The sequence below is a fragment of the Fusarium keratoplasticum genome, chromosome 4, assembly GCF_025433545.1.
Source record: "Fusarium keratoplasticum isolate Fu6.1 chromosome 4, whole genome shotgun sequence".
In the NCBI taxonomy this organism is placed as follows: domain Eukaryota; kingdom Fungi; phylum Ascomycota; class Sordariomycetes; order Hypocreales; family Nectriaceae; genus Fusarium; species Fusarium keratoplasticum.
The window spans coordinates 515,016-540,778 of record NC_070532.1 but is presented as its reverse complement, the minus strand read 5'-3'; the positions used below and the strand labels follow the sequence as shown (position 1 = coordinate 540,778).

The window sequence follows — 25,763 nt, the reverse complement described above, 5'->3', positions numbered from 1 at the left end:
GATGGACTGTAGCCTTGGAGGACGGGGGGAGGTGGCGCAAAGCAGAGGGCGAGGCCGGGATACACGGACGAGATCGAGACGTGGGAGACGAAACGTGAAGAGGAGAGGAAAAAAAGATCGAGGTTGGTGATGGCGCCAAACAAAGTCGCATGGGCGATTGTGAACGGGTTGGATGAGACATGGCATTCCCCGATCTGGAAGGGACCTGACCCTGGGCTGCACGGGAGTGACCTCACCCAGGCCTCGGACGTGTCAGACTGTTAGGCAGCTCTGGGCTCTGGGGCTCGCTCTCGGTATCGCTGGAGCGGGTCCATCCGCCTGAAGCTCCAGCGGGGGGGATTTCTAGTGGACGGGGGGATGGGTCTTGGCGGCCTCAGTGACCGAGGTGCCCTGTAAGGCCCCTGCAGAGCGATGATTCTCGACCAGTACCGTGGAGCGTGCACGACGCAGGCAAACTCTGATTGGTCGTTTCGCTATCGATAACCAAATGACGCCAGTGGGGTACGCGACTCAGCACCGTGAACATGAACAGATCACATGCAAGGGCCTCGATGGTCAAGTGTCAAAGAACGGATGATGAGGGAATTGGCCAGGATCTGGGCCATGCTGACCATGGAACCTGTTGGTATTGGAGAAGAACTGATCAGCTGTCCCTACTCGATCGCAATATCCGTCCCTTCTCGTCCGCATGCAAAGGTTTGATCGAAAGTGCTATGTGAAACCTTGCTTGTGCTTATTTTGGTGATGGCATGTAGGCAAAGGCGCCATGCACGTGGGAAACATGATCAACTCAGCCACGGTAATCTACGTTTGTATTGACGTGTCTCCAGCAAGGATCTATTTGCTTGCCCGACACAAGCACTCCCAAAACCGTGTCTCGTATGTCGCTCTTACAAACGCGTATTCAGCTCCACCGTCCCCAAACCATGTTCAACAAGCGATCCCTGAGCGAGGCCGAACGTCCCGTCAACCCTGCAAACCAAAAACTCCCGCTCAAATGACAGACAATTATAGCAATCAGTAAACCTTGTACAGGATCCTCCAACCCAGAGTTTGTTACAGTTACCGCCAGAAACAGAGCTTGCCACTTGCTGTTGCACCGGCGACCCAGTCTAGTGTTGGATGGAAGTGTGCGACTGCTGGCACAGCGGAAATGCCGTCGCCGCCTAGCTGGGCGAGCTGGCTGCCGTCCGAGGCAAAGACGTCGACAAAGCGGTTCATGTTGCCAATGACAAACTTCTGAATACCATCGTGGGGTCTCTTCTGCCACTGTGGCTTCAAGATGGTCACCCAGCGACCAGTCTGATTGTTGTGTGGCACCTTGTGCGCGGGTTCCATGGCCTCTGATTTGATGTCGTGTCCACGTTTCCAGGACCCGGCGTCTGCGAAGTTGTAGATCTTGATGGTGTCGTCGTAGGACGACGTCGCGATTTGTCCCCCAGCACTCCACGATGCATGCGACACCGAGAGGCGCGACTCATGCTCGCCCAGAAGTGCAGGGTGCCTGAGATCACCCTTTCCAGTAATCTGTCGCAAGTCCCAGATCTTTAGTGTGCGATCGAGAGAAGCTGTTGCCAGGAGGTGTGGCTGTAACGGGTGAAGGGAGAAGCCGCCAATCTTTTGCTCTGACAAGTTCCAGATTTCTGCGCTGTCAGAGGTCCTGATATCGTAGCGGCCAACACCTCCATCAAGTGTGGAAAAGAAGAGTAGATTGGGTTCGGAGTCTGCCATGTCCAGTGCGGATATGGGGAGTTCTTCGTTGGCATCCTCGGGAGCCCAGACTTGAACTGATTGCTCCTTCTCCAGGTCGAGTTTTCTGATTGATGAATCGTAGGACGACGAGTATACAGAGTTTGGCTCGTGCTGCGAAAACACAAAGGAGGTTATCGTGCGACTGTGTGTCTTAAACGCAGAAATCACGGGGTCGGGAATGTCGACGTCTTCGTCATCGTCGTCGACTTCGGGTGAAGTTTGGGAGGCATCAAACACTCCCATGGCACCTTCTTTGTCGCCGGCAAATATGATAGGCTTCGATTCTGTGGGATGGAATCCAAGGGCGTATGCGCGTTGGGGGGTGATCTTGATATCTGGATCACAAACATTAGTGGCACAATCGGACAAACTTGGTGTGGTGCGACTTACCGTTAGGCGCCCAATGTTCGTACAACTTGAGATCGCTCATTCGAAGTCGCAACTCCTTGAGGCCCTTATCCGTGGTCTCTTTGACATCATCCTCTGTGAAAGTCCGCACTCCGGGTTGCGCGCCGCGAACGATCCCCTTGAGACCACCCGCGCCAGCTTCCCACTTCTTTCCCTCGACTGCAATATCGCCAAGGCTAAGATCACCATTAACCCTCAGCTTCTTAGCCTTTGCTTGCGCGGCCGCAACTTCGGCCTCGAACTCGAATTTTCTCTTGAGAGTGTCGTTGTCTGCCCCAAGACCGGCGAGGCGCGTGGACTTTCGAGTGGCTCGGGTAGGCTCTGTCTTAACAGGGGTGCTGCGTGTTCTTGTTCTGGAAGGCGTCGCTTTCTTTGGCGGCGGCTTTGGCGGCGCAACCTTCTTCGCGACGGCGGATACGGCATTGAGCAGTTTCTCGTTCGCCTCCTTGTTCTGCTGTCGGCGGAGCTCGAACTTGCTCATCGGCGCGCCATCTCTTTGGGCGGGCATGATGTTTCTTGGAACAAAACGAAACTTGCGGTGATTGACGATCGATGGGGCTAAGGGGATAAGGATATACAATGTGGTTCAGACAAGTGCTGTGCAAGGAGCAAATGTTTGCGACAGTGGAAATTGGAGTGGGCGAAGATTCACGGTGGTGACGTGCGAGGCACCAGCCAAAGCGCGACTCGTTAATTGATTTTTGGCGCGAAGTCACGCGTTCGCAGAGCGCGTTTCAATTCCGGGCTTTAGCCGGTGGCGCATCAAGGATTATTTTCATGAATTTTTAGACACCTGAATTGAAGATCCAGCAACTGGGAGTGACGTTAAAATACGCCAAAAATGTCACGGAATTTACTTCCATTTTTATATCAGACCCGGACACTGCAATTTGCTTGCAGGCGTCCGGTGTCACTTCTCGTCGCCCAAAAAGCTGGCATTATCACCAAGAACAAGCGCAGCAAAAGACCCGACAACTCGATTCCCTTTGAGTGGGATGACGCAGAGCAAGCAAACAGTCACATCACCCCTGAACAAGAAGGAACCTTGACGCCAACCGAGTCTGAAATCTTCAAGGGCATCTTTGACGAAATCGCTCAAGGACGGTTGCCAAAGGCCAAGAAGCGACCTGAATCTGCCGAGGGACAGGCAGAGCTCACATCACAAAGGCCAGCCAAGGAGACTTCTGGAGAAGGATTTTCTGAAGGCTCGCTGGTTGATCAGGCCCGCAGCGCTCAGTCCGACCCCAACTTCTTGAAGCAATTCCCAGCGTCGCTGCAGAATGCGGCCCAGGCCGCCCTGGGCAAATTCAAGCTTGCGCCTGCGCGCCCCAGGCTCCGCGACTTGGCCGAACTCGACAGGGCCGAAGCTAAACAGATGGCCGTGTGGGCGCAATACGAAAGTATCAGGGAGACGGAGAAGCTGAGGGTTGAGACTCTGATGAAAGCTTGCCAGACGGATGTTGAGCTGTGGGAGGTCATGGAGGATGAGGTCTTCTCGCTGCCTGGGAAGTTGATGATTGGGTCGTCTGACGCGAGAAAGGAGAGAAAGGAGAGAAAGAAGCAGAAGATGGCTGCCAAAAGAGCGGGCGAGGAGACGACTGTCGAGGAAACGGCCACAAAGGCTGCACAACCTTCGATGCTAAAAGATGGGAGCCGTGTCATGGACATCCATGGACCCCTCTACCCTCACTACCTCAGCACCGGCATGAAGCTGTTGGACACGGCATTCCTAAAGCCGTCTATCCTAGCCTTGAACATCATCCCGCGGGTCAAGGATCTCGGCCTTTCGTCCTACGTCCTCGGCGTTTCGACTCCGCTGTTTGCCAAGCTAGCAGACATTCACTGGAGGCGGTACGGCGACGCCACGGCTGCCTTGGACGCCCTGGATGAGATGCAGTCGGTTGGCCTTCATCCCAACGAGGAGGTGGAGAAGTTGGTTGAGGAGATTTCCAGCCATCTGCACAGCTGCACATGGGGTGCTCAGGGTCCTTTTGTCATGGCCATGATGGAGTCGCCTCCTTACGACGCTTCTCTTACTACCCGGTTGGAACGTTGGGAACGTGTCATTGCCAAGTCTCGGCCGCGACAGCTGGAGATGGAGTGATGGATGAATTGTATATGTATGTATGAGTGTGTATGATGATGAGACTGTATCATTAGTGTAAGATGACTCCAATCGGCGTTGGTATATGTTGTCAGTTGTTGGGAGATGCTGGCAGCTGAATATAGACTCCTTGATAGATTGATAGACCACCGCTGTTGGTGCCTGACGCTGTCATGACTGATGCCAAGATTCTTCATTCTAGTGTGAGGGTCTACTTACGCCAGTCACCAAATGAAAAGGGGGCGAGTGGCACGGGGGATATCACTTTGATTTTTTCACAGACTCATTAGGTAGGGATTAGGGTGTTCTTATCTAGTCATGTAAGTTCCGTGAGAAAATGGCGAGCAGTATCGCCATCGGCTGCCAACTGTTGATCCGATGGAGTGTCGTTCCAAGTCCAAGTAAAAGCAAAACGAAAGGGCAAAAAGGCCAAAAAAGAAACCCTGTGTAACACAGGTGGCTGGAATCTCTCCCGCCGGGAATTGAACCCGGGTCTCAAGCGTGACAAGCTTGCATACTGACCACTATACTACGGAAGATGCCCAAGTGTTGAACACTTGGTGTAGTGGGGGCTGTGGTTGGGAGTTATGATTTGGAGTCTATATACCTCAATGTGGGTCCGCGATCTTTCTGACAGACGAGCTGCCCTCCCCTACCCTGTGTCTATACAAACTTCCCCCGTCACACTTCTGTTTGGCTGGCTAAGATATAAAATAGCGGAACATTCAGCTTAAAGGAGCTATTAATTCGTCATTCACCCTTCACAGGTGCGCATTTGCAGTTCGACCCTTGGATTCGGGTCGAGTAGCCGCGGTGTCACGGCAACCGAACCCGAGAGTGGTCCTAGAGCCCAAGACATCGTGGTGATGCTCAACTATAGCCCAACCTTGTGCTCCGGCCATGTCACTAACGGGATTGTGTTCTGTTGACTACCTAGGTAGAAGCTCTACTATCTCCTTTCACTCCGAGATGCCTGGACTCCTAATGATGGAGTGTCCTTCACTGCCGAGCTCAGATTAGTGCTGCCATCTTAATCGACCACATACCCTGTCAAACAACCCGACTGTAAACATGGGGAAGTTCTGTATGATTCGTTAGTTTGTCTTTAAGCTTGGTTTTGTGATCGATATGTGGGTTTGTGCCCGCAGGCCGAGTCATCCTCCTCGGAATGACAAACGGCTCTCGGGTTCGTAGGCCGAGTATTTGAGGGACAAGATCATGGGTCTTCTTCATCAAGTGAGGGGTCATTGCTGAAAGAAAGACTTGCTTTGGATTTTGTGTCATTTTTTGCTCCGTTTCACGTGTCGAAATGGCTGTTGAACTCGCATCTGTGGCTTCTGCCCAACTTCCCATCCACGAGGAAAGCGGAGAGGATAGAGAGTCGCTCGTACCGGCTCTGCCGCCGCCAGATCGAGGTCCCGCGGCCTGGAAGTTTCTCTTTGGCATATTTACCATTGAGGCAGTTCTCTGGGGTATGGGCGCTCTTTTCACCAATGGAACAGACTCACTAACAGTGTCAGGGTTCCCTCTCTCGTATGGTGTCTTCCAAGACTATTATTCCAAGCAGCCCGAATTTGAAGGCGACTCCAACCTTGCTGTCATTGGAACTGTTTCAACGAGTATCTATTTCCTAGGAGCCCCCATCGCTACGCCCTTAGTCAAACGATTTCAGCGCTGGCAACGCCACATGATTACCGCTGGCTGGGCTGGCTGCGTCGCCTCTCTCGTCGCCGCCTCATTCATGAAGAGCGTCAGCGGTCTCATTGTCACCCAAGGTGTACTGTACGGGACAAGCTTTATCTTGCTTTACTTCCCGCTACTGATTATGCTCAATGAATGGTTCGTGCAGCGACGTGGAGTTGCATACGGCGTCATGTCCGCAGGCAGTGGTGCTAGTGGAGTTGGATACCCGTTCCTTTTGGAGGTGTTGTTATCCAAGTACGGATATCAGACGACTCTTCGAGCGGTGGCCGTGGCGGCATTCGTGCTGGGCGGTCCCATTTTGTTCATGCTCAAGCCTCGGCTTCCGCCTTCACATCATGGAGCGCTGCGCATCCTCGACTTTGGTTTTGCGAAGAAGCCTCTGTTTTGGGTCTTTGCCGTATCCAATTTGATCCAGGGCTTCGGTTACTACATCCCGGCGCTGTATTTGCCGACTTTTGCGTCTCTCATCGGCATCTCGGGAACCTTGGGCGCCTTGATCCTCTCGGCCGAAAACTTGGCCATCGTCATCAGTCAACTCATCTTTGGCTTCATCTTAGACCGGACCAACAACATGCTCCTCCTCATCTTCATCTCGTCTTTTGTATCCGCTGTTGTCTCTTTCGCACTTTGGGGGTTCGCTCACTCGTTTGTCACGCTTCTCATGTTTGCCCTTCTCTTTGGTTTATTCGCCGGAGCATTCCCTGTCCTTTGGGCCAAGTTTGGATCTGTCATCTCGGAGGATCCGGCGCAGATCTATAGTCTGATGGCTTTTGGCAAGGGAATCGGAAACCTTGCGACGGGTCCTGTGACGGCGAAGCTGTTGACGCAGCCCGTTAGTTCTGGTTATGGCATTGGAAAGTTTGAGCCTGTTATTATTTTCTTAGGATCATTTATGTTTTGCTCTTCCCTGGCCATCTTTGGCTGGCCACTTCAGCGTCGAACCGGATAGGGCAGCTGTGCTTGTCGCCTTGGGAAGACGCAAAGACTGGTTCTTGGTTTACTTGTTAGAAGTTGAAACGAACTTGGGCTTGCAAACAAAAATGGGTGATTGTCTAAGGGAGACGGCGAAGCGAAGCGATCATGCCCTGAGACGTGAACCTGAAAACGCAAATGGGGGGCCATGTCGAACCTTTGGCTGAGAAAATGGCTCTTTATGTGGTGCAAAGATGCATGATAAAGTTGGTGGATTGGCTCTCTGACGGAATTAGTGAATACGCTCTGTTGACTCTGGCCTATAGATCTAAGGAGATACGATTTAGAGTCTTGCTTCCATTGCTTGTTTACAGGCTGACCTATCAAACCAGACTCTTGATCAAAAGTGGCTGGTGTATACGGGTTAGAGAAACAGCACATCCCTGTCATTCAGATGCTCTTATCAGCTAGTGACCGCCATAATCTGAGACGTCACATTGACTTTTTAAACCGAGGCAAATTAAAACACGCGACAGTTGTCCTCTTGTCAAACCACACCACGATGGAGAACATAACAGTCGCGATTGTGGGAACCGGCAAGTCTATGATGTACTTGTTTGCCATCAGATTACTGACTCTGTTGAGGTTCCAGGCCCAGCGGGACTCACTGCGCTTAAGAGTCTGCGGGAAGAGGGGTTTGATGCTGTTGCTTTTGAACGGCGGGAGGCTGTTGGAGGGCTTTGGGCTTATAGCGATGATCCTGAGTATACGTCGGCGTTGGATGATACCACAGCCAATATCAGCAAGTTTGTGGTAAGTTCTGGGAAAGCCCCAGCAGGCGATGAGGGCTGACATGAGTTATAGTCTGGCTTCAGCGATTTTCCTATTCCCAAAGGTTGGACTATGCGCATTTTTGCTTGTTGGAGTTTTTTCTTTGGCTAACAAAGTTAGAATACCCCCCTTATCTGTCTCGACGCCAAATCCATGAGTACTTTGAATCCTACGCCAAGCATTTCGAACTGCACAAACACATCAGCTTTGGCACGACAGTGAAAAGGGTGCTTCGAAATGAACCTGAAGAGAGATGGGACATTTATGTCGCCGGGCCGGATGGCGATAAGACACTCCCCTTTGACAAAGTTGTGTTTGGAAATGGATGTGAGAGCGTGCCAGTTTGGCCGTCCATGCCCGGGAGGCACATGTTTACGGGGACGATTCTCCATTCGCAAGCATTTCGAAGGTTAGTACTAAAGGCTGTGTTGGAAACGCTTACTGATTGGGCTCTAGTGACAAGATTGACGACTACAAAGGAAAAAGAGTCATGGTTGTAGGCATTGGAAACACGGGCTGTGAAGTTGCGCTAAGTTTGTGCAAACACGCTTCCAAGACGTATCAGGCATACCGTCGTGGTCGCATTGTTGCCTCTAGATATGGTGACGATGGAGTGCCTACAGACAGCCTGATACCATGGCCTATCCTACGTCTCAAGTATCTTTTGGACTATTGGGTTCCGTGGCTGACAAACCCCTTGGTTGACAAGTTCATGGTCAACAAGATGATCAATGACGCCGCCAGACATGAACCAGTATCTCCTGATACCTCAAAGAAGGAGAAACTGAGGCTTGCTGGAGAAAAGATCCGGGGTGAGTGGCGGCTTGTGCCTTGTCCGAGCTTGGCACACAAGCACCCGGCGTTGCAAGAGAATTTCTTCCCTGCCTTGTATAATCAAGAGATCATCCCAGTACACGGTTTCGTCGATTTTGTCGGAGACAAAAAGGTTATACTGGGAAATGGGCAGATTGTGGAAGTCGACGTCGTCATCTTTGCTACTGGTTACAGGCATGACTTTTCTCTCATGCCCGAGCTGGAGATGGATGGCGCTGCTGGGTTTCCCTTGGCCACGCCGGGAGAGGTTGAAGATCGAAAGGAACCCAGTCTTCCAAGGCTGTTTCAGATGATATTTCCTCCAAAGTGGGCTTCTTCGGTTGCGTTTCTTAGTTGGATGGCCCCGCAGGAGAATGTCTGGTGTGTCTGCGAACTTGCTTCAATCGCGGTTACACAGGCTTGGGCTGCAGAAGTTGCCCAGAAGAAAGGCCTGAATGCTCCGACTCAGTATCGGCCTGCTTCTTTATTGCCGTCCAAGGATGAGATGGACAAGGAGGTGGATTCTTACCATGATTGGTGGCGCAAACAGTGGACTGTTGATCACTCTGTGCTGCCTGGTTATGTGAGAGCTTATTCTTTCTACCGATTCCTCCATAACATAGCAGGAACTGGGTTGTATGAGCACCTCGATCATATTTTTACCACAAGAGGATGGTGGCTCTGGTGGAACGATTACGAGTTGTGGAAGTGGCTCGCCAAGGGACCCATGAATAGCTACTCCTGGCGACTATTCAACACCAATCCTCTGCAGATACCGGGTCGTGGGAGGAAGGCCTGGGCGGGAGCACGAAAAGCGGTGGAAGAGGCTGTGAGTGATCAGATTTTTGATGGATGTTGAAAAACTAACGAGATGCAGTATAACATCTTTGAAGATTTCAAAGCAAAGCAGGGGAAAGTGGAGTAAGGACATTCATTTTTCAAGAGAGACAACTGACTTAGGCAAGGGTCGATACTCTCTCTATAGGACAGATGGACTTCTGGCAAAGAAACAGAGAAACAGATGTTTGATATTCAGTTTGATACTCAGTATTGAGCAATATGAAACAGCATTAGTACAGCCGTGGAAGCCACCGATGAATAAAGAAAAGTACACGCCAAGCATATGTCTTGAGAGCAATCCCCTCCATCCTGCCCTCCACCAACTGCGATCTGCCGCGTCTGCTCTTGAAGCGTGTCGCCCAAGTCCAGAATGAATGTAGCCAGCAAGACACAATACTCGCTTCTAGCTGAGCCCGCGTCTCCTCTAGACTTGCAATACGGTTATCAAGAACTGTGTTCTGTGCAAGTTGTTTACCAAGCTGTGCACGGTATTGCTGTAGTTTGGCATCTCTGTCGTCACGCTCTTCGGTGAGGCCTTGCTTTGTCGCTTTGAGCCGCTTGATCTCATCTTGGCATGCTTGCATTTTCGCCTCGTTCGATTCACGCACCGTGGCCAATTCTTGGACGAGGCTCTTGTTCTCCTCGCGGACACTCTTGAGCTTGTCCTCGTTAACCTTGAGCTTTGATTGGAGGGTGGTCTTTTCCTCTTCTGCCTTGGTGCGAGCTGTCAATTCCTCTTTGTGTTGTTCAGAGAGGGCTTGGGCTGCTTGTTCTTGATCTGACATAGCAGATTCGGCGATTTTTAGGCGGCGTTCACTGTCGGAGAGCTTTTGCTCGAGACGAGTGATTCTGGTCGTCAGCTCACTCGATTTATCCTTCCATCCGTTGCTCGATCTGGTGTTGGAAGCAATCTCGCGATCCAGCTTCCTTCTTAAGTCTTCGCACTCATCCTGCTTGAGCGCAATGTCCCTTTGAAGAGTTTGAACCTCATCGGACGAAGAATTCTTCATGTCGAGAAGTGTCTGGTGGTGCTGGGTTGCTGTTTTAAGAACGCTCGTCCAATGACGAACGACCTGTCCTTCGTGGTGCGAGTGGTACTGGACGCAGAGGCAGAGGCTGGCTAGTCTTCGCAGTGTTTCGTTTGTGATGGACTCGGGTTTGACTTGGGACATGGCCCTGAGTAGTGAACGAACCTCGGAGAGGTTGGATTCGGGGACGTCAATTCTGCATCGGCAATCGAACCGCATTTTCCCAAGGCATTTGATCTCGCCTGCTTTGCTTCGAAGGTCATCAGTGACCTGAAGGAGATTTTCTGGATCCCAGATTGAAGTCATGATGGAGAAGGGCAATGTGGGTCAATAGTTAACGAGCTTGTAGAGTTGAGAGGATGCTTGAGGAAACAAGTTAAAGAAACACCAGAGCAGCCCTGCAGCTAAATACAGGTTTAGCAAGTAAAGAGCCCAAAGGCTGAATTGAAAGCTGAACCAACTGCAGAACTTGAAGCAAGGCGCAGCACGAAATGAAACTCGTCACCGAGCCCTCATTGGGCCGTTATCGTCGGTGCGTGTTTTATGTGTGCGGCACGGCAGTCAGGTTGTGGTTGCGTCCAGGCCGCAGATCTGAGCTGCCTTTAGCTAACCGAGCCTTATTTTAGTCCTAGATATCCAAGTTTAGGTAGTTGCATTGCTCGTCGGTTGAAAACTCGGTATTAGCGAGTTGTGATAAATGTGCATTTTCATCAAGTTGTGCTTGGGGGACAGGGGGTTACATCGTTTCAGATGTAACAAGTTCCATAACCGTGATGTGCTATCCTATATTTCCCCCAAGTTATACAACTCCAAAAATCTCTGATATTGTTGAGCCATCTACTTCTTGCTTGTCACAGCCCCCGAAGGCCCCTCCTCATACGGCGGAGGCGCTATCTCATCACCACTGGGAGCAACCCGGTCCAACCGGACATCATCCCTTTGAATCCTCTCCTGAGAATGATTTCCTGGAAGGCCGCCGCCATTGATTTGTTTGTTTCCACGGGCCCTCTTCCGCATGAAGAAAAAGACAAGGCCACCTCCTATGAGGACACCCACGACTGCCCCGACAACAGCACCAGCAATGACCCCAGCCTTCGGGCCCTTGGACTTGGAATCCGATTCGTCAGAGCTATTTGTCTCTGTGGCCATTGATCCTGAACCAGCTCCCGTGCTGGCGCTTCCTGTTTGAGAAACCGCAATGCCTGTCGCTGTGACCTCTCCCTTTGCCGCGCTGCAGTAGTAGTTGAGAACAGCGTTGGCAGAGGACAAGTTATCAAGCATGTTCTTGTGGCATCGATTCTTGATCTCCCAGGATAATGTGCTTGAAACTGCTTTTGACACTGAATCCTTGAGGCAGAGACATGAAGCCAGAGCTTCTGGACCGCCTGGACAAAATGTGCTTGTTTGATACATAGCTGCTATGTCCACACACAGCTGGGCGCATGTTTCCAGGGATGAATACTGAGGAAGATTGGTGACGTAGTAAGACATGTCGCCCGGAGGAGGAGAAGCCGTTGGAAACGAAGTCTTTCCAGAATTCATGGCGCAGTACGCTGCAAACATGGCTTGAGCTGATTTGACGTCGTCTTTGTTTGACGAGCAGAGTTGTCCGACTCCAGTGTTGATCATTTCGCTGACTCGGAGTGAGTTTTGGTTCTTTTCGCATACGCAGGGTGCGAGGTCAGTTGCCAAGTATGGGCAGATGGCTTCAGTCTGATGTCTGTTAGTTGAAGCAACTTGATGGGGTTCAAGGTGTAGAAACCTGTTGATTCACAATCCCGCTCAGGCGTATGGACGCACAAGGCGCCAACTCCGTCATTGCCAAGAGCTCATCGATATACGAAGACACTGGATGCTTTGGCTTTGGAAATTCCACTTTCCAGTCCTGATCGCAGTATGCTTTTAGAACTGTCGACGCGGAGGCTTGATCTTCGCTGGCGGTTGAACCACATGTGACGCTAATCATTAGAGACATTGTAGTCGATACATCATCGAATCGCTTTGTGCAAATGCATGATTGAAGATCCGTTACTGCTTCGGAACAGTATTTGCTAAAGGTCTGGTATCTGATGTTGTTGGAGATGGCGGATGCGGCACAAGGTGCCTAGGCAAGTTAGAGTAGTACAGAGAGTATGCGATAGGTAAACTTGCGAGGGAACTGTAGAGGGATAGATCTGTCACATAGACGACATCCACAGCAGAGACGACGCCAGCTGCGAGGACGAGAGCCAAGAGTGAAGGCATCTTGGCGCATGCAAGCCACAATTTGCCAAACCGAGTGATGTTTGAGGTAATATTGGAAAAAGAGGGAGAGGAAGCACGGGAAATCGGATCTTGGAAGGAAGAGGCCCCTGTCGTGAGGGTGGAGATGCTAATTATCGAGGGGTTGTTTATGGGTCGAAACGTGCAGATCTCATCGGCTATCGCAAGGTGATGGGTTTGAGGATCGGTATTAATTCCGCGGTTGACTCCGTAGTTACGCCCGACTACTAAGGGAAAGATGCCGTTGATATTTGCCGGAGATAGGTTAATATCCTATCAGATCATTTCTAGTCTGAGCACTCTTGTATCGCTCCCTGTAGCATATGTTCTCTCACAGATGTAATTGAGGCATTCAACGCTGAATGCAGCCAGCCAATGGAGATGGTCTAATTACCTGTTTCGGTCTAGTACGCGTTAGCATCGATGCTGACAGCTTGGCACGCGTCTCTCTCCATCAACTTCACCTCAAAACCATGGGATCATTTCTGTCCAAGAACCAGTTTCCTGTTGCGAGGAGGGTAAGTGATATCGCTCATCTACCAAATATCAGCTCTGACAACTTGTAGACCGTCCTCATCACGGGCGGTTCCCGTGGCCTTGGCCTCGCCGCCGCATGTCAGCTCGCAGCAAAAGGGGCCAACGTTATAATCGCGGCACGCGACGTTGCCGTCCTAAAGGACGCATTCGATCAAATCTCCCAATGCGCTCTCTCCATTGATGACCAGCGCTTTCACTATCTTCAAGCCGACGTCACCACAGCCACCGAGTGCGCCCGCGTCATCGCCGAAGCCACAGCTTGGAATGACGGTAACCCCCCGGATATTGTGTGGTGCTGCAGCGGGAGCGCGCATCCTAGTCTGTTTGTTGATACGCCTGTTGAGCAGTTTCAGACCATGATGGATAGCAATTACTTTTCGAGTGCGTATATGGCGCATGCGGCTTTGAATGCTTGGTTGAGGCCTGCTATTGATGGGAACACCAAGACAGCATCTCCTGAGGAGAAGAAAAGTCCACTGCTGGATCGACATATCATCTTTACTGGGTCTTTTGTTTCTTTCTTTAGCTTTGCGGGATTCACGCCTTATGCCCCTTCTAAGGCTGCTATTCGCTCACTTTCCGATTCTCTTTCTCAGGAGATGAACTTGTATGCGGGTGCACACCCTGATGAACCTCGCGTGCGCGTTCATACTGTTTTCCCGGCTACGATGGAGACAAAGTCTCTGGAGGATGAGAATCGAGTCAAGACGGATGTGACCAAGTCGCTGGAGGAAGGTGACCAGATTCTAACGCCGACAGAGTGTGCTCGTCGTGCGATTGCAGGTTTGGAGAGTGGACAGGAGTTGGTAGCTACAAGCACTATTATAAGATTGGTCATGACCAGTGTAATGGGGGGGGCGATTCGTGGTGGATGGTTGACAGGACTTGTCAACACGATGCTATCATGGATCGTCATGATCGTCATGGTGTTTATCCGATGGGATATGGATTTCAAGGTCGAGAAATGGGGAAAGAAGCATGGATCTAGCGGCATGTCGTCTTGATAGAGTTCTCTTGGCAAGGTTGTGTTACACGAGAATGAGGGACGGAACCAACACCCACAGGACGGGAGATCAGTGGAGATACAAGGGTAACTCAAGAAACAAACCAACATGCTGGTGCTAATGCCTCGGGTGATCGTCACAGTGTGGCATATATGCCGTAGCGTAAGACGGACTGGGGTGTAGTACAGATGCCGTGGCGAGGAAAGACGCTGTACTTCAGTTGGACTTGATACGACAAGACCCCATCATGGATAGTGACGCATTCACTTATGCAGATAAACTTGATTTCAAGGCCGGCCATGGTATTTATTCAAAGACTTCTACAAACTACCTAACAAGAAAATAAGAAAGAAAAGCCACTTCCGTCACATCTCCTCTCAAGCCCAGCTTAACCCTCAATCTCAACCCAGTCAATAGACTCAGTAAATCCCTTGGCCAAACCAGCACCCTCAACAAGACGAGGACCAAGCAGGAAATCCATAGGAGCAGTAGGAACAAACTTCTTGTCGGTAATCTCTCCAACCTTCTTGCCGTCAAAGTAGAACGCAACGTGGTTGGCGTCGTACTCGAGGGTGGCGGTGTGGTACTCTCCGTCGTACAGGTCTACGCCTGTGTCGATCTTGCGGAAGTCGTCAACACCCTCCTTGGCGCTCTCGAAGCGCAGTTGAGTATCGGAGTATGTCTGGCCGTTGGTCGTGTAGCCAAAGTTGATCTCATTGAACTTGCCGTCAACACCATCATCCCAGAGAGCAACGCCCCACCAAACAGGTTCCTTAGGACGCTCCGTGAGGGAGAAAGAGACAGTGAACTTTCCAGAGGTGAAGCGCTTGCCCGTGTATCGAGCCTTGGACCAGCTTCCCTCGCGGTTGGGAAGCACGCCAGACTTGAGACGGAACCGGGCCTTGCCGGTTTCGATGACGGGGCAGGTGTACTCGCAGCGCCAGTTGGCGGTGTTGAAGGTATTGAAGTCGTCGCGGAAGGAGACGGCGCGCTCGACCAGCGAGGGCGCGGCGTCTGCTGGGGCGGCTTGGGCGCCGGCTAGCAGGAGGACTGCGGCCAGGGAGCGGATGATGCTGATGCCCATGATGAAGAAAGAAGTAGTTGAAGAAGATGTAGATGGTTTGTTTGTTAAAGTCTTTGAGTGAGGAAACAGTTTAGCAGAGGGACTAGACGTATTTAAGCATTCCAACCCTTGTCACCCACCTGTCAATGGCATGTCCGCTGCAACGATAGATCGAAATTAAGCAGGGCCTAGTAGATCCTGTAAGGATTCCTACGAAACCGCCTCCTCTCAAGTGGCATCATGTTTTACGACTCCTCTCTTCAGCCAGTGGGGTTAGCTGGATCCTTTCAGGAATCTACCAGGGTCATGGCGAAACAAAGCCCCATGCTTTTTAGCCAGGCCTTTTTGTATTACTGCTCTGGCCCTCTGTTTTAGACTTGAATGGTTGGCTGGTGTACGAGCTCTCGGTTGATTGTCATACTATGTGCACGGATCTACCATGCTTCGTCCTGAAATGATTCATTCCTGCATATGCTTAAAGGATAATTAGCCTCAACTGTTCGTAATTCTGTCAATCAACCCCGACCTGTTGGTTTCCCGCGCGGGACGCCCGGATCATGCATGGGTTTCGGCCCAAGTCAGGATGAACAATTAAGGGGCCTGCAAGGATGCTGAAAGTAACATCATTGGCCACTTTTCTTTGTTGGTTGGCTGTTAAAACATGATCCGGACGGGCCGGAGCTGACGATCTGGGGCAGACGATTGAGCACTTTCTGTATTCTTCAGACGCACAGCTTGTTCAGGACTGAATAACCTCACCGCCATCAGTGGAGCTATACGCGGACAGGATTCACAGCCATGTAAAGGGCAGAAAGCGATTCCTCTTGCATACCCGCTTGCAGACAAGGCCACTACTCACGAGGTAAATGTCTGGGGTTGGCATGTATGCCGGGTGACCCTGGTAGGGCTGTCGGTTCGCCTAACGAGCATATCACGCAAGGATAGGACGACTGACTGGTTCAAATAGCGAGAAGGATCTGCTGCTGGGGTTAGCATACGCCCGGTGACTTCATATGCTAATCTGGTCACCATCCCGAGAAAAAGGATTTAGTTGCATTCATCATTACGTCGTGTCATTATAAAAAAGTCATAAAACTCCTTTCCCCCCCGCTGGCTAATAGTACATGACTTTCAAATCCTCATCGTGTCACAAGGGTCGGGCTGAAGCTACTGAACTTCCAATGCCAGAGTCGGATGGTGTTGGAGGTGCCCTCTTGTTATTACTGTCTCCATGCTCAGCTATCGTCTGAGACACGTCGTGGCGGTTCCGGAGCGGATGGCGGCTTTGCTTCTTCTTGGGCTTGTACCTTCGGACGAATCTTGATAGAAGCGTCTCGGATGAGATGTCTGATCTGTTGTCGTCTTGGTCCAGCTCAGGTGGGGGTTGGGGAACTACAGGCGGTGGAGCTGAGCGTGCTGTCGACATTTGGGGCGGTTCATAGTGTGTTTCTGCCACACTACGAGCCCGTATAGGGACCGAAGGTTCCTCCTCGTCCTTGACCTCAAAGTCGAAAATCCGGAAACTCTGCGTGGTAAGCGTGCTTGGTGTACTCGGCTCCACCACTGGCTCTTGTGGTGTGACTGTCGTGTCTTGAGGCTCCTCCTCCTGTAGAGTATCCAACGTCTCAGGCTCAGCTTCAACTTCTCCGTGTGTCTTGCGGAACAAGGATATCGAGTTGTAGAATGTGGATGTAAACTGTCGTCGTTGCTTCATGCATCTGAGTTGCAGTGTCGTGATGGCGAGCTCTTTGAGCATGGACTAGGTCCGTCAGTGAAATCCTTTGAAGGAGTTAACAGTACTCACCCATGTGGTGGTAGGATCTAGCAAGACCCTCCCCTCCTGCTGTCCCTTGACTGATAGGCCGAGCTGGCTTAGGGCCTCAAGACTGGCCCATTCCTCTCCAATGGCCACGTACTCTTCCTTCTGGGCCTTTTCATCCGACTGCCTGGCTGGGTAGAACTGTGGTAGATATCCACAGTGGTAGAATTGCAGGAAGACAGGCTGCTCGTTCATAAACCACGTCTCCCCGAGTTCTGATTGGTAAGCATGTTTCTAGTCACTCATTGAGATGTTAACTTACCATTGCCCCGTACGTAGATGAGCTTGGTGTTTTGTCCTCGCATCAAAGTGTGGGCGAGGTCGAGACCGTGGGCGTTCCATGCTGATCTGTCTCCCACAAGAGAAGCCATGATGGCTTTACCAGGCATTCCATGTTTCTTGATAAACTCATCACTGTTCCAAACAGCCTCTTCGCGCTGCCGCACAACAGTGAGGCCAAGACACGCAATGTCAAGGTCGGGTGTCGAGGCGCCAGTTTCAAAGTCGGTCTCCTCGGCGTAGGGCAGAATCACAATGTTTGGTTTTTGAAGGGGACCCTTGATCGGTTTTGATTCTTCCTTTTTCGGTTCGCGGCTCTCGCGCCAGCTTGATTCATAAGGAGGTTGCCCTGGTTGTCTGGGGAAGAGGAATGCTGGTGGTTGAGCCCAGGGCGGCGGCGGAACTTCCCTGGGTCCAAATCCTCCCAGGGGATGAACTGAAGGGCCGCTGGTGTTGAACGACGGATGTGCAAAAGGCATCGAGTATCTATTCGGAGGCCGGTCCATGGGTGGCTTCGAAAAGGGGTTGCCTGGTGAGATGCCTGCCTGAGGAGTCTCGGATCGAGTTGGCCGGATTATTCGTCTCACACTCTTTGCGCCTTCAGGACTACTTGGAATACCCCCAGCGTTCCTGAAGAATGGAGTGGACTGGGACTTGCGAGGCTGGTTTTTGTTAGAGGCTGGTGACGCAGACACCCGTGCCCCTGTGTCTTGGCTTACCTTTCGAAGGAACTCTCCCCAATCGTCATCCTCCTTGCTATCATACGAAGGTCGTTCACGAGTGTGTTCCTTCTCCGGTGATTTTGATTCACTGGCCCCTTTCTCAATCTCCCTTTCGCTCAACAATGTCCATTTCAAAAGCAGATTGTCCACCGCCTTCTCCGGTTCCTGCGGCGTTGGTCGTTCTCGTGGTGGCCTGCTCGCGTGTCGTGTCGAGTATCGAGATTCTTGTTCAGAGTCCTCTGAAGTCAATCCTGTCCATCCTTCCTCCTCAGTCGAACTGTTCTCCTCTTTGGCATCTCCCGGGCTTGGTGATTGATTTTGAAAGACTAGATTGTAAAGAAACGTAGCTGCATCTCCTCGAACGCGGAAATTGTGACCGAGCTGTACGACTTTGCCGTTAGAACCCCGTCGTCTGGGTTCATCCGATGCATCATTCTCAAGATCTGCTTCGTTGCCCTGGTCCGGAGTTTCTTCCCCCTCTTCCTCACCGGCATCGCTCACTGTGGCCTTCTTTGGAATCCGGGTGCTGTGATCTGGCGTTGGTTTTGGACTCCGTGCATCGACATAATCTGTTTCCTCTCTTTCGGTGTCTGATACAGACTTGCGAGAGGATCGGCGTCGTTCTGGAGGCGAAGATGGGTTTCTAGCTCCAGTCGTTGGTGCGCCAGAACGGTCGAAAAGATCCTCTGGCCATACATGCCCTGGTATCTCGGAACGACGAACAGGACTTGGTAGTCGTTTGCTGGTCCGAAATGGGGGGCTGGGAGCCCTCTGTCGTGAAATCCTGGTGTATCTGTTGTCGTGTTCTAGTGAAACCTGACCAGCTTGAATGAGACTCTCTGCTTGTATCCTGAACCTGTTTTCGGGCCGTTCGTGGGCTGAAGAGTGTCTGCTAGGGATAGGAACATATCAGACAAAGTGAGTTGCGGATGCAACCTGTGGTTAAACGTACGTAGTTGTGGACTTGACAAGGATGGCTGCAGACAATATGGATGTCTGCAGAGTTACTGTGACTCGGTGCTTTTCGATATCAGAGAGGATACCGGCGGCTTTCATCCACCGCAGCCTTTCAAAAATGGTTTCGTTAGATATCATTGTGGAAATTTCGTCTTGAGTCGACGTGATGTTTGCGACGACGGCCTCGACGCCCTGGAGGAATGATGGCTTCGCGCAAGACGCGCCGGTAGCGAGAACATCGTGTAGGTGCTCTAGAGTCGAGGCCAGACTCGACATCTCGATGGCGACCGACTGTATCTCCCTGGGCGCATGGCGAACTGTCCTGACAAGGCGGAACAACGTGTTTGCAAGCGCGGCGCCCGCGGTGGCGATCCCTGCGACGCTCGCTAGGACGGACAAGGGATCCATCGCTGCAGCTGGGAAGCTGACCTCAGCCTTTCGTCGGGGTCATGTATCGGGGGAGGCAGGGCCGTTGACGGACAGAGGTTTGGGGGACAGACAGATGTGAGGTCGGCGAAAAAAGGCAAGAGGGGTTTATTTGAATCGATCGACCCATGGCCCAATTGAACTGGCTGGAGTTTGCCTTACGGCGGCCTTGGTTGTGGGCTGGGCCGGGCTGGGCCGTGCTGTACCGGCCACCCCTGCTTCTGTGGGTGCATGTCCAGGCTCCGCAGTGCAGCCCAACGTGGCCTGGCGCCCAGTGGGAGGCGATGCCACACCTGCCGTCGAGTCTCTGGCCTCGTTACGGCAGCCGCTGGCCTGTCGGTGGCCCGCTGCGATGCGCTGCGCTATGCTGGGTTCTGCTGCGAGGTGGTGACACAGAGGCGACTTGTCTCGAGAAATGGCGAGGCTGAGGTGACTTGGGATGAGTGATTGGAGAAGGGATTCTCGAGGGGGTTGGCCCTCCAAGAGGGAAGGTCCACAATGGGTGTGGACTGACGGGAAATGCATTTAACGAATAGCTTGGCTTAAAAGGGCCAGACTCTTCCATCCCATCCCATCAAGAAAAGAAGGAGTGTCGGGTGCACCTGCCAGCTCACCCATCCATCCTTTTTCCTCCACTGTGATGAAATTTTCAGCGACGAGGTCACCACCAAGCGGGTCATTAACCATTGGCATCCAACATTCCGCCTCATCTACCAGGAAGATATTCCTATTTGACGCTTCGAGATGGCTATTTAATTCCTCCCCAAGGCGTGCTTCCCTTCAATCGAGACTGAACTAGCCACGGAGCAAAATGGTCTCTGCGCGCTTTGATGGAATCCACCAGAAGGCCTCTGTCACCTGCATCGGTATGTCGCATTCATCACACACCAGAGACACAACTACCACCCAACACAGCCTGCCTTTCATTATCGCTGTGAATATTTTATTCAGTCATGATCAAGGTGATACTCCCCAACCCCCAGACAAAACTCTATATGTCTGCGACCCCGGTAAATAATGTGCGTCATCGGCTTTCGATTGAGTCAGTGATGTAAGAGGTGGATTCAAGGTCCAGGGTCAACCTGGACTGTCCTGATCTGAAGCTTGGTAGTTAACCGCGCTGTTCTCTACTCTCACCCGACGGTGAGTCAAGTCAACATTTTGGGTGTCACCTCGCGCGCTAAAACATGACCTGTTTCTGTCTTGTTCTCGACCAACTCGCTCACGGGACTCTTGCATCGTGAGATGGCCTCATTCACTCGACTTGAACTCGGCACACATCTATCCGACACCCAGGTTTTTTCGTCTTATTGCAATTACTGAGGACCGCCAAGACGGCTCAAACAGGCGCCCACCACCAGGGGATACGACAATCCAAGCACAGCTGAAATTGACCTGCACAAGTTTGAACTCGCCATTCGTTTCTTTCCCAACATCCAGGCCTTGAATACGATCCCGGGCCCACCGACGACCGCATTATCCAGATATTCACGAATCCACGATCGCGCACTCTCCTTTCCTCTCGTCACAGTGGAGGGTTCTCTCCCCCACTGGCTGGCACCACGTAACCCTGCATACGGCCAGGGATGGGGGTTCCAGGGTTGTGCCCCAAGGGGTACAGAATTTTTCACTGCATCTCAGCGAGACCTCTGTCCTCACAGGAACCACACCGAGATCGACGTTTGCGGCACCGATGCAACCTCTTTATCTCTTCGTAATGTTAATCCGCGCCGAGATTCCCTGGCCCTGGCGGTGAGATTTTGTAGAACGTTGTTGGTCTGGTACGATCACTTGGGCGTGAAGTGTGCAGGGTCGTGAAAAGATGCACGGCATTCAAGAGCGCTTAAGTCAGCTCTATCTGCCGTGATTTCGCCTTTCACGCACATTCATGGCACACAGCGCGTTTGTTCATTTGAAGCCTCTTGCAGCACCTCCATGTACGCTGCACGCAGGTTGTTGTAGTTGCATGTCGCCAATTTGACAGCTCGAGATGCGAACAAGGCGTATGCATAAGCGATTCCAAGGATAAGCCCAACAAGTTCCATATGGCACAAGAGCTCGTCATGTAGAAGCTTTCTGGTTCACGCTCTTGATAGCACGTGCTTTATGTCAACTCGAGTTAGTGAGCTGTCATCTTCCACGCTACTGCACACTGCCGTGGCCGTGCAGTTACTGATAATGAAGGTGGCGCTCCGGGAGTTCAGCACGTCTCACGGGCTTCTGCGCGGTCTTGCTCGATGCGGGCGTCGAGGTCGACGCAAGCTAGTTCAGGGTCGACTTTCTACGAAACCCCCAATGGCGTATTCGGTGACGCGAAAGCCCCTGTCCTGGAATATCTGGAGGCCGTGTTTATGGCCTGGCTGACGGGCTATCAAAGAGATTTGATACTCGATGACAACATCGACCAGAGGCATGATGCACCAACAACAGAACCCAGAAGAAACCCGAAAAGTGGGTTAACAACCAGTGCGACACGTACATTAATTAATGAACGTCTTGATAGCATCCTGCAATAACACCGGGGTATGTGTTATCGGTAGTGGCAGTTATCTGAATGAACCAAAGCCCTTTAGACTCTGGCTCTGATCGAGGCGTTGACCTTCCTGCCTTTGACGGTGACATGAACTTCAATATCAATCTCTACGCCTGCCTCCCTGGCTCGGCTATTATAATCCATTTGCTTTCGATCCTCAGTTTCATCCTCATCATCCGCCCCATCTACCCCCAGGCCCCTGACCACTTGCACAACCTCAACGCACCACTGAGTTCTAGGCTCTCCCGGGCCCACGCCGCCATCCAGGCGTTGGCCCAGTTGTCTTCAAAGACCATGACCTGCCCCTTCCCACTCCACTTGATGGCGTAGATAACATTGAGCCTCTGTCTGGCTTGGGGCCAGGGCTGCCGTCAGATCAATCAAATCAGATCAGGACCCAAATCTGATCTGAACTGATAATTTGCCCTCTATATCTGATCTGATTGATTGATTGATAGATATCTGATATATCATAGCTCACGTGAAGCTATCCCCATCCTCAGGATCCTGCCCTAGGTTCTAACTGGCCTTGTTGCTCAAGCATAGGCCCCCTAGAGTAACACGCCCTCCCCTGATCCAGTTCTTCAGTAATTGGACCGACTCAATGCTCGATCCAAGCAGGGAATGCCGCTGTGAGGTGACTGTAAGCTTCGCAAGACTGAATGCTCTCTCACAGTCAGTTGCCATGGCCGGAATAGCAAGGACGTCCAATGCAAATCTGCTTAAACGCGGGAAAGCGTTCCTATGATCAATCCACCACTGAATAGGGTCATTCACCTGCTCCGGCTCAAGCCTGTAGTATCGTTCAAGCTCACTGCCTGTTGCTGAGAGCTTAGGCTGCCGGCTTTTTTTACCCACTGCTCAAACCTACTTTGCTCAGGTCGGGGGCGTTAACGAGGGCGTGGCGAAAATACTCTCCTCAGAGGCATCATCGTCGTTTGAGTACCAACGCTCAAAGTAGCCTTTGATGCCATCCTTTGCATCCCGAAGCCATTGTAGCTGCTCCGGGGAGGTCCAGTTAGTCTCAAGCCACCGGAGGCCAAGGTCCGGATTTAGAACAACAGAGGCCGCAAACAGAGGCGATCGCCCGAGGAGAGTGTAGTACTCGTTAAGCTTAATCCAAGCATTATTGATGCTTGCCCTAATACGCACGCTCTTGGCCCTCCATACTAGCAATATTGCTCATGGAACGAGCATCGCCCTGTAGGTAGTCCTCTCGAGAATGTGCAGGGAGGGCATCTTCATTAAACTGTGGGCTGGCAAGTTGATGGGCCGGAAGAGCTGTTTCGCGGCGGCGGCGTAACGGCGTGATCTCATACCCCCTGAAGTCGTGATGGTAGTCGTTGCTGGCGTGAGGGTCGCTCTCGGGTTTGTCCGACTGCTGATGGTCGCGCAGATATTGATTTCACACCCGTAGCTGGTTCGGGCTCCTCTCCCTGGATCATATGTCTTACTTCCGCAGCTAGATGAGCAGTTTCATCCTCGTAGAGAACCCTCCAGTCTTCGAGATGTTCCAGAATAAACTCCATCCCTGTCATGACCTCCCAGAGCCGGCCGTGACCCCCGCTTGTACCCCCATCCCTGTGTTCTCATCGTCATATTATAGATCGGCTCCAAGATATGACTAACCTCCCTGAGGACCTTCCAGTCATCAGAGGTCAGGATGTCAGCTGTAGGAACCCTTCTTGAGGCGTCTGCTTCCAGCCCTAGCTCTTGAATGAAGCTATTGAGCTCAGACTGCTTGATCAAGGCGCGTTCGATCATCATATAGGTCGAATTCCATCTCGTAGCGTTGTTCTGTATGACTTCAAGCTCGGCCGTTGATTCTTCTGCAAGCTTGTATATGTCCGCCTCCTCCTGCTCCTTGGCATGTGCTTTGAATGCTTCGGTGCGTTGCGGAGAGGCTCGGATGAACCTGACGATATTATGAAGCTTCCCAACTGGACCCTTAGCTCGCCAGTGTTCGAGGTCTTCTTCAACCCGCTCCAGCATGCCATAAGCCTCAGATTGAAGTTCGAAAAGAAGCTGCATCATCGCCATAGAGGAAAGCTTGGGCAACAAGGTTTAGAATATGCCCGAAACATCGCATCCTTCGTGCCTCCGTATCCGCTCGAGTCATCGAGGCATCGAGAGTTGTGTAGAGGCTTCGCAAGCAAACATCGTTGCTGGTCGCATTATCACAGATCGAGACCCCAAGCTTCGAATCGATCCCCCCAATCACGGACGACATTCCTTATAGTGTAGGCGATATTCTCGCCGGCGTGAGACCCGATCTGCCTCCTGAAAGCCAGCAGCCGGCTTTGGTATAAGTTGCTCTGGTCAATATAGTGACCAAAGATCGAAATGAAAGCTAGTCTGTTTGGAGAGGTCCAGAGATCGAAGCTGATATGTACCTGGGTAATAGCCTTGTCGAGTTCCTCCTTGACGGCCGCTTTCTTTAAAGAGAGTATATCCTCTAGGTCTTTCTTAGCTGCAGTTCGACCCCAGGGCACCTGGGTATAAAGATCAGGGTCTAGCTGACGGAATAGCTCTTGTAGGTAGGTACTCTCGAAGGTAGTAAAGGGGAGATTAGAATCAACAATATAGCCAACTGAGAGCTCTCTGATCCGCGCCATCTTCGCTCGGGGAAGAATGAAGGAAGAAGGAGCTGGCCGTTTCTTGGATGCGCTTCTTTGAAGATCGAGGACCGACGAATCGTCAGATGAGCCCGGTTCGAAGGTCTCGGTGATCCTGTGAGCTCTGAAACTGTTAGTAATACCCAGAAAAAGGGAAGGACCGCCAACTTGTAAAGATGGGCTTGTGCCGAAGATGTCGACTGAGCATTGAAAAATCGCGGTGTGCCCTTATCATCACAGAGCCGGCAACACCAGATATCCCCGCTAGATGTATTGTCTCTCCTCAATTCTGCTAGGAACCAGCCATGGTTTCCGATCCAGCTTCGCCGGCCCCTGCTCTTCCTCCTATCTAAGAGGCTTGCAATAACGAAACGTCGTTGGCCCCAAGTAATCTTGTAAAGGTCGTCAACGGAAGAATCGGTAGTCGAGGCTAAAGCCAAAGCGGCATCATACTGCTTGGCGATGCTCTTAGGCCGGGATCCGAGACGAGGAAATGCGGGTGGTGGCGATGACGACGCGCTGCCAGCAAGGCTGCCTTTTAAAGCGGTCTCGGACATTTTGGACTATGATTAGCAGAAGGTCTAGATAGCTTCAAAATTAAATAGCCAAGATAGGTTTCTGACGATCCAAGGGTGGTGTATGTTCATCTGGCTAAGGCTATACCGTGATAGAGCGAGAGTAGGAAAAAAAGGGGGAACCTTCCTTCAGATTTGCCTCCGGCCAGGACCCAGGCAAGCAGGGGTCCAGGACCAATCAGCTCGGCTGACCCCTGTAACACCGTTGCTTTTCGGAGAGAGCCTTACTCTCCGGAGTCGGAGCATATAGATGATCCGGCAGTTCTAGGGTAACCGCTCTCTGTGCAAGGGATATCAGATATATCAGATGTATAGACGCTTGTATCTGAATTGATTGATCTGATGAAATTCCATATCTGATTTGAATTGATTGATTTGATTGATATATCTGATTGTTAATCTGATCTGACGGCAGCCCTGCTTGGGGCTGACCACGGTGGACGGAGAAATGAAGGGAGCTAGCTCAAACAGCCCAGGTATGGAATCAGGGTTGGAGAATTTGGTCTTATAGCCAGTCACCCTAAATGAGGAGCGATACAGAAGATTGTCCTGTCCTCGGAACTAGAGGTGGATGATCTA

General features: G+C 51.6%; 9 protein-coding genes across 9 annotated transcripts; 4 read left to right on the top strand and 5 right to left on the bottom strand.

Annotated features, from left to right (window-relative positions):
* Positions 1-1,062: 1,062 nt before the first annotated feature.
* Positions 1,063-2,668, bottom strand: NCS57_00524200 (DNA damage-binding protein CMR1; the record flags this gene model as incomplete). Its single annotated transcript, XM_053055173.1, has 2 exons — positions 1,063-2,087; positions 2,143-2,668. The coding sequence occupies 2 exons, from the start codon at positions 2,666-2,668 to the stop codon at positions 1,063-1,065; spliced, it is 1,551 nt and encodes a 516-aa protein (XP_052914128.1).
* Positions 2,669-3,001: 333 nt separating this feature from the next.
* Positions 3,002-4,264, top strand: NCS57_00524100 (Mtf2 domain-containing protein; the record flags this gene model as incomplete). Its single annotated transcript, XM_053055172.1, has 1 exon — positions 3,002-4,264. The coding sequence occupies one exon, from the start codon at positions 3,002-3,004 to the stop codon at positions 4,262-4,264; it is 1,263 nt and encodes a 420-aa protein (XP_052914127.1).
* A 1,309-nt stretch (positions 4,265-5,573) lies between these two features.
* Positions 5,574-6,917, top strand: NCS57_00524000 (MFS domain-containing protein; the record flags this gene model as incomplete). The annotated part of the gene is made up of 1 exon (XM_053055171.1): positions 5,574-6,917. One exon carries the CDS (start codon positions 5,574-5,576, stop codon positions 6,915-6,917), a length of 1,344 nt encoding a protein of 447 aa, XP_052914126.1.
* Positions 6,918-7,442: 525 nt separating this feature from the next.
* NCS57_00523900 (uncharacterized protein) lies at positions 7,443-9,449 on the top strand (the record flags this gene model as incomplete). Its single annotated transcript, XM_053055170.1, has 6 exons — positions 7,443-7,476; positions 7,533-7,693; positions 7,745-7,775; positions 7,832-8,120; positions 8,168-9,353; positions 9,402-9,449. 6 exons carry the CDS (start codon positions 7,443-7,445, stop codon positions 9,447-9,449), a joined length of 1,749 nt encoding a protein of 582 aa, XP_052914125.1.
* Positions 9,450-11,229: 1,780 nt separating this feature from the next.
* On the bottom strand, positions 11,230-12,636 carry NCS57_00523800 (uncharacterized protein; the record flags this gene model as incomplete). Its single annotated transcript, XM_053055169.1, has 3 exons — positions 11,230-12,105; positions 12,167-12,496; positions 12,544-12,636. The coding sequence occupies 3 exons, from the start codon at positions 12,634-12,636 to the stop codon at positions 11,230-11,232; spliced, it is 1,299 nt and encodes a 432-aa protein (XP_052914124.1).
* A 491-nt stretch (positions 12,637-13,127) lies between these two features.
* Positions 13,128-14,195, top strand: NCS57_00523700 (uncharacterized protein; the record flags this gene model as incomplete). Its single annotated transcript, XM_053055168.1, has 2 exons — positions 13,128-13,172; positions 13,221-14,195. The coding sequence occupies 2 exons, from the start codon at positions 13,128-13,130 to the stop codon at positions 14,193-14,195; spliced, it is 1,020 nt and encodes a 339-aa protein (XP_052914123.1).
* Positions 14,196-14,583: 388 nt separating this feature from the next.
* On the bottom strand, positions 14,584-15,279 carry NCS57_00523600 (uncharacterized protein; the record flags this gene model as incomplete). The annotated part of the gene is made up of 1 exon (XM_053055167.1): positions 14,584-15,279. The coding sequence occupies one exon, from the start codon at positions 15,277-15,279 to the stop codon at positions 14,584-14,586; it is 696 nt and encodes a 231-aa protein (XP_052914122.1).
* Positions 15,280-16,405: 1,126 nt separating this feature from the next.
* NCS57_00523500 (uncharacterized protein) lies at positions 16,406-19,443 on the bottom strand (the record flags this gene model as incomplete). The annotated part of the gene is made up of 5 exons (XM_053055166.1): positions 16,406-17,017; positions 17,063-17,292; positions 17,340-18,018; positions 18,076-18,970; positions 19,031-19,443. 5 exons carry the CDS (start codon positions 19,441-19,443, stop codon positions 16,406-16,408), a joined length of 2,829 nt encoding a protein of 942 aa, XP_052914121.1.
* A 4,728-nt stretch (positions 19,444-24,171) lies between these two features.
* NCS57_00523400 (Dimer-Tnp-hAT domain-containing protein) lies at positions 24,172-25,166 on the bottom strand (the record flags this gene model as incomplete). Its single annotated transcript, XM_053055165.1, has 2 exons — positions 24,172-24,733; positions 24,778-25,166. 2 exons carry the CDS (start codon positions 25,164-25,166, stop codon positions 24,172-24,174), a joined length of 951 nt encoding a protein of 316 aa, XP_052914120.1.
* Positions 25,167-25,763: the final 597 nt, after the last annotated feature.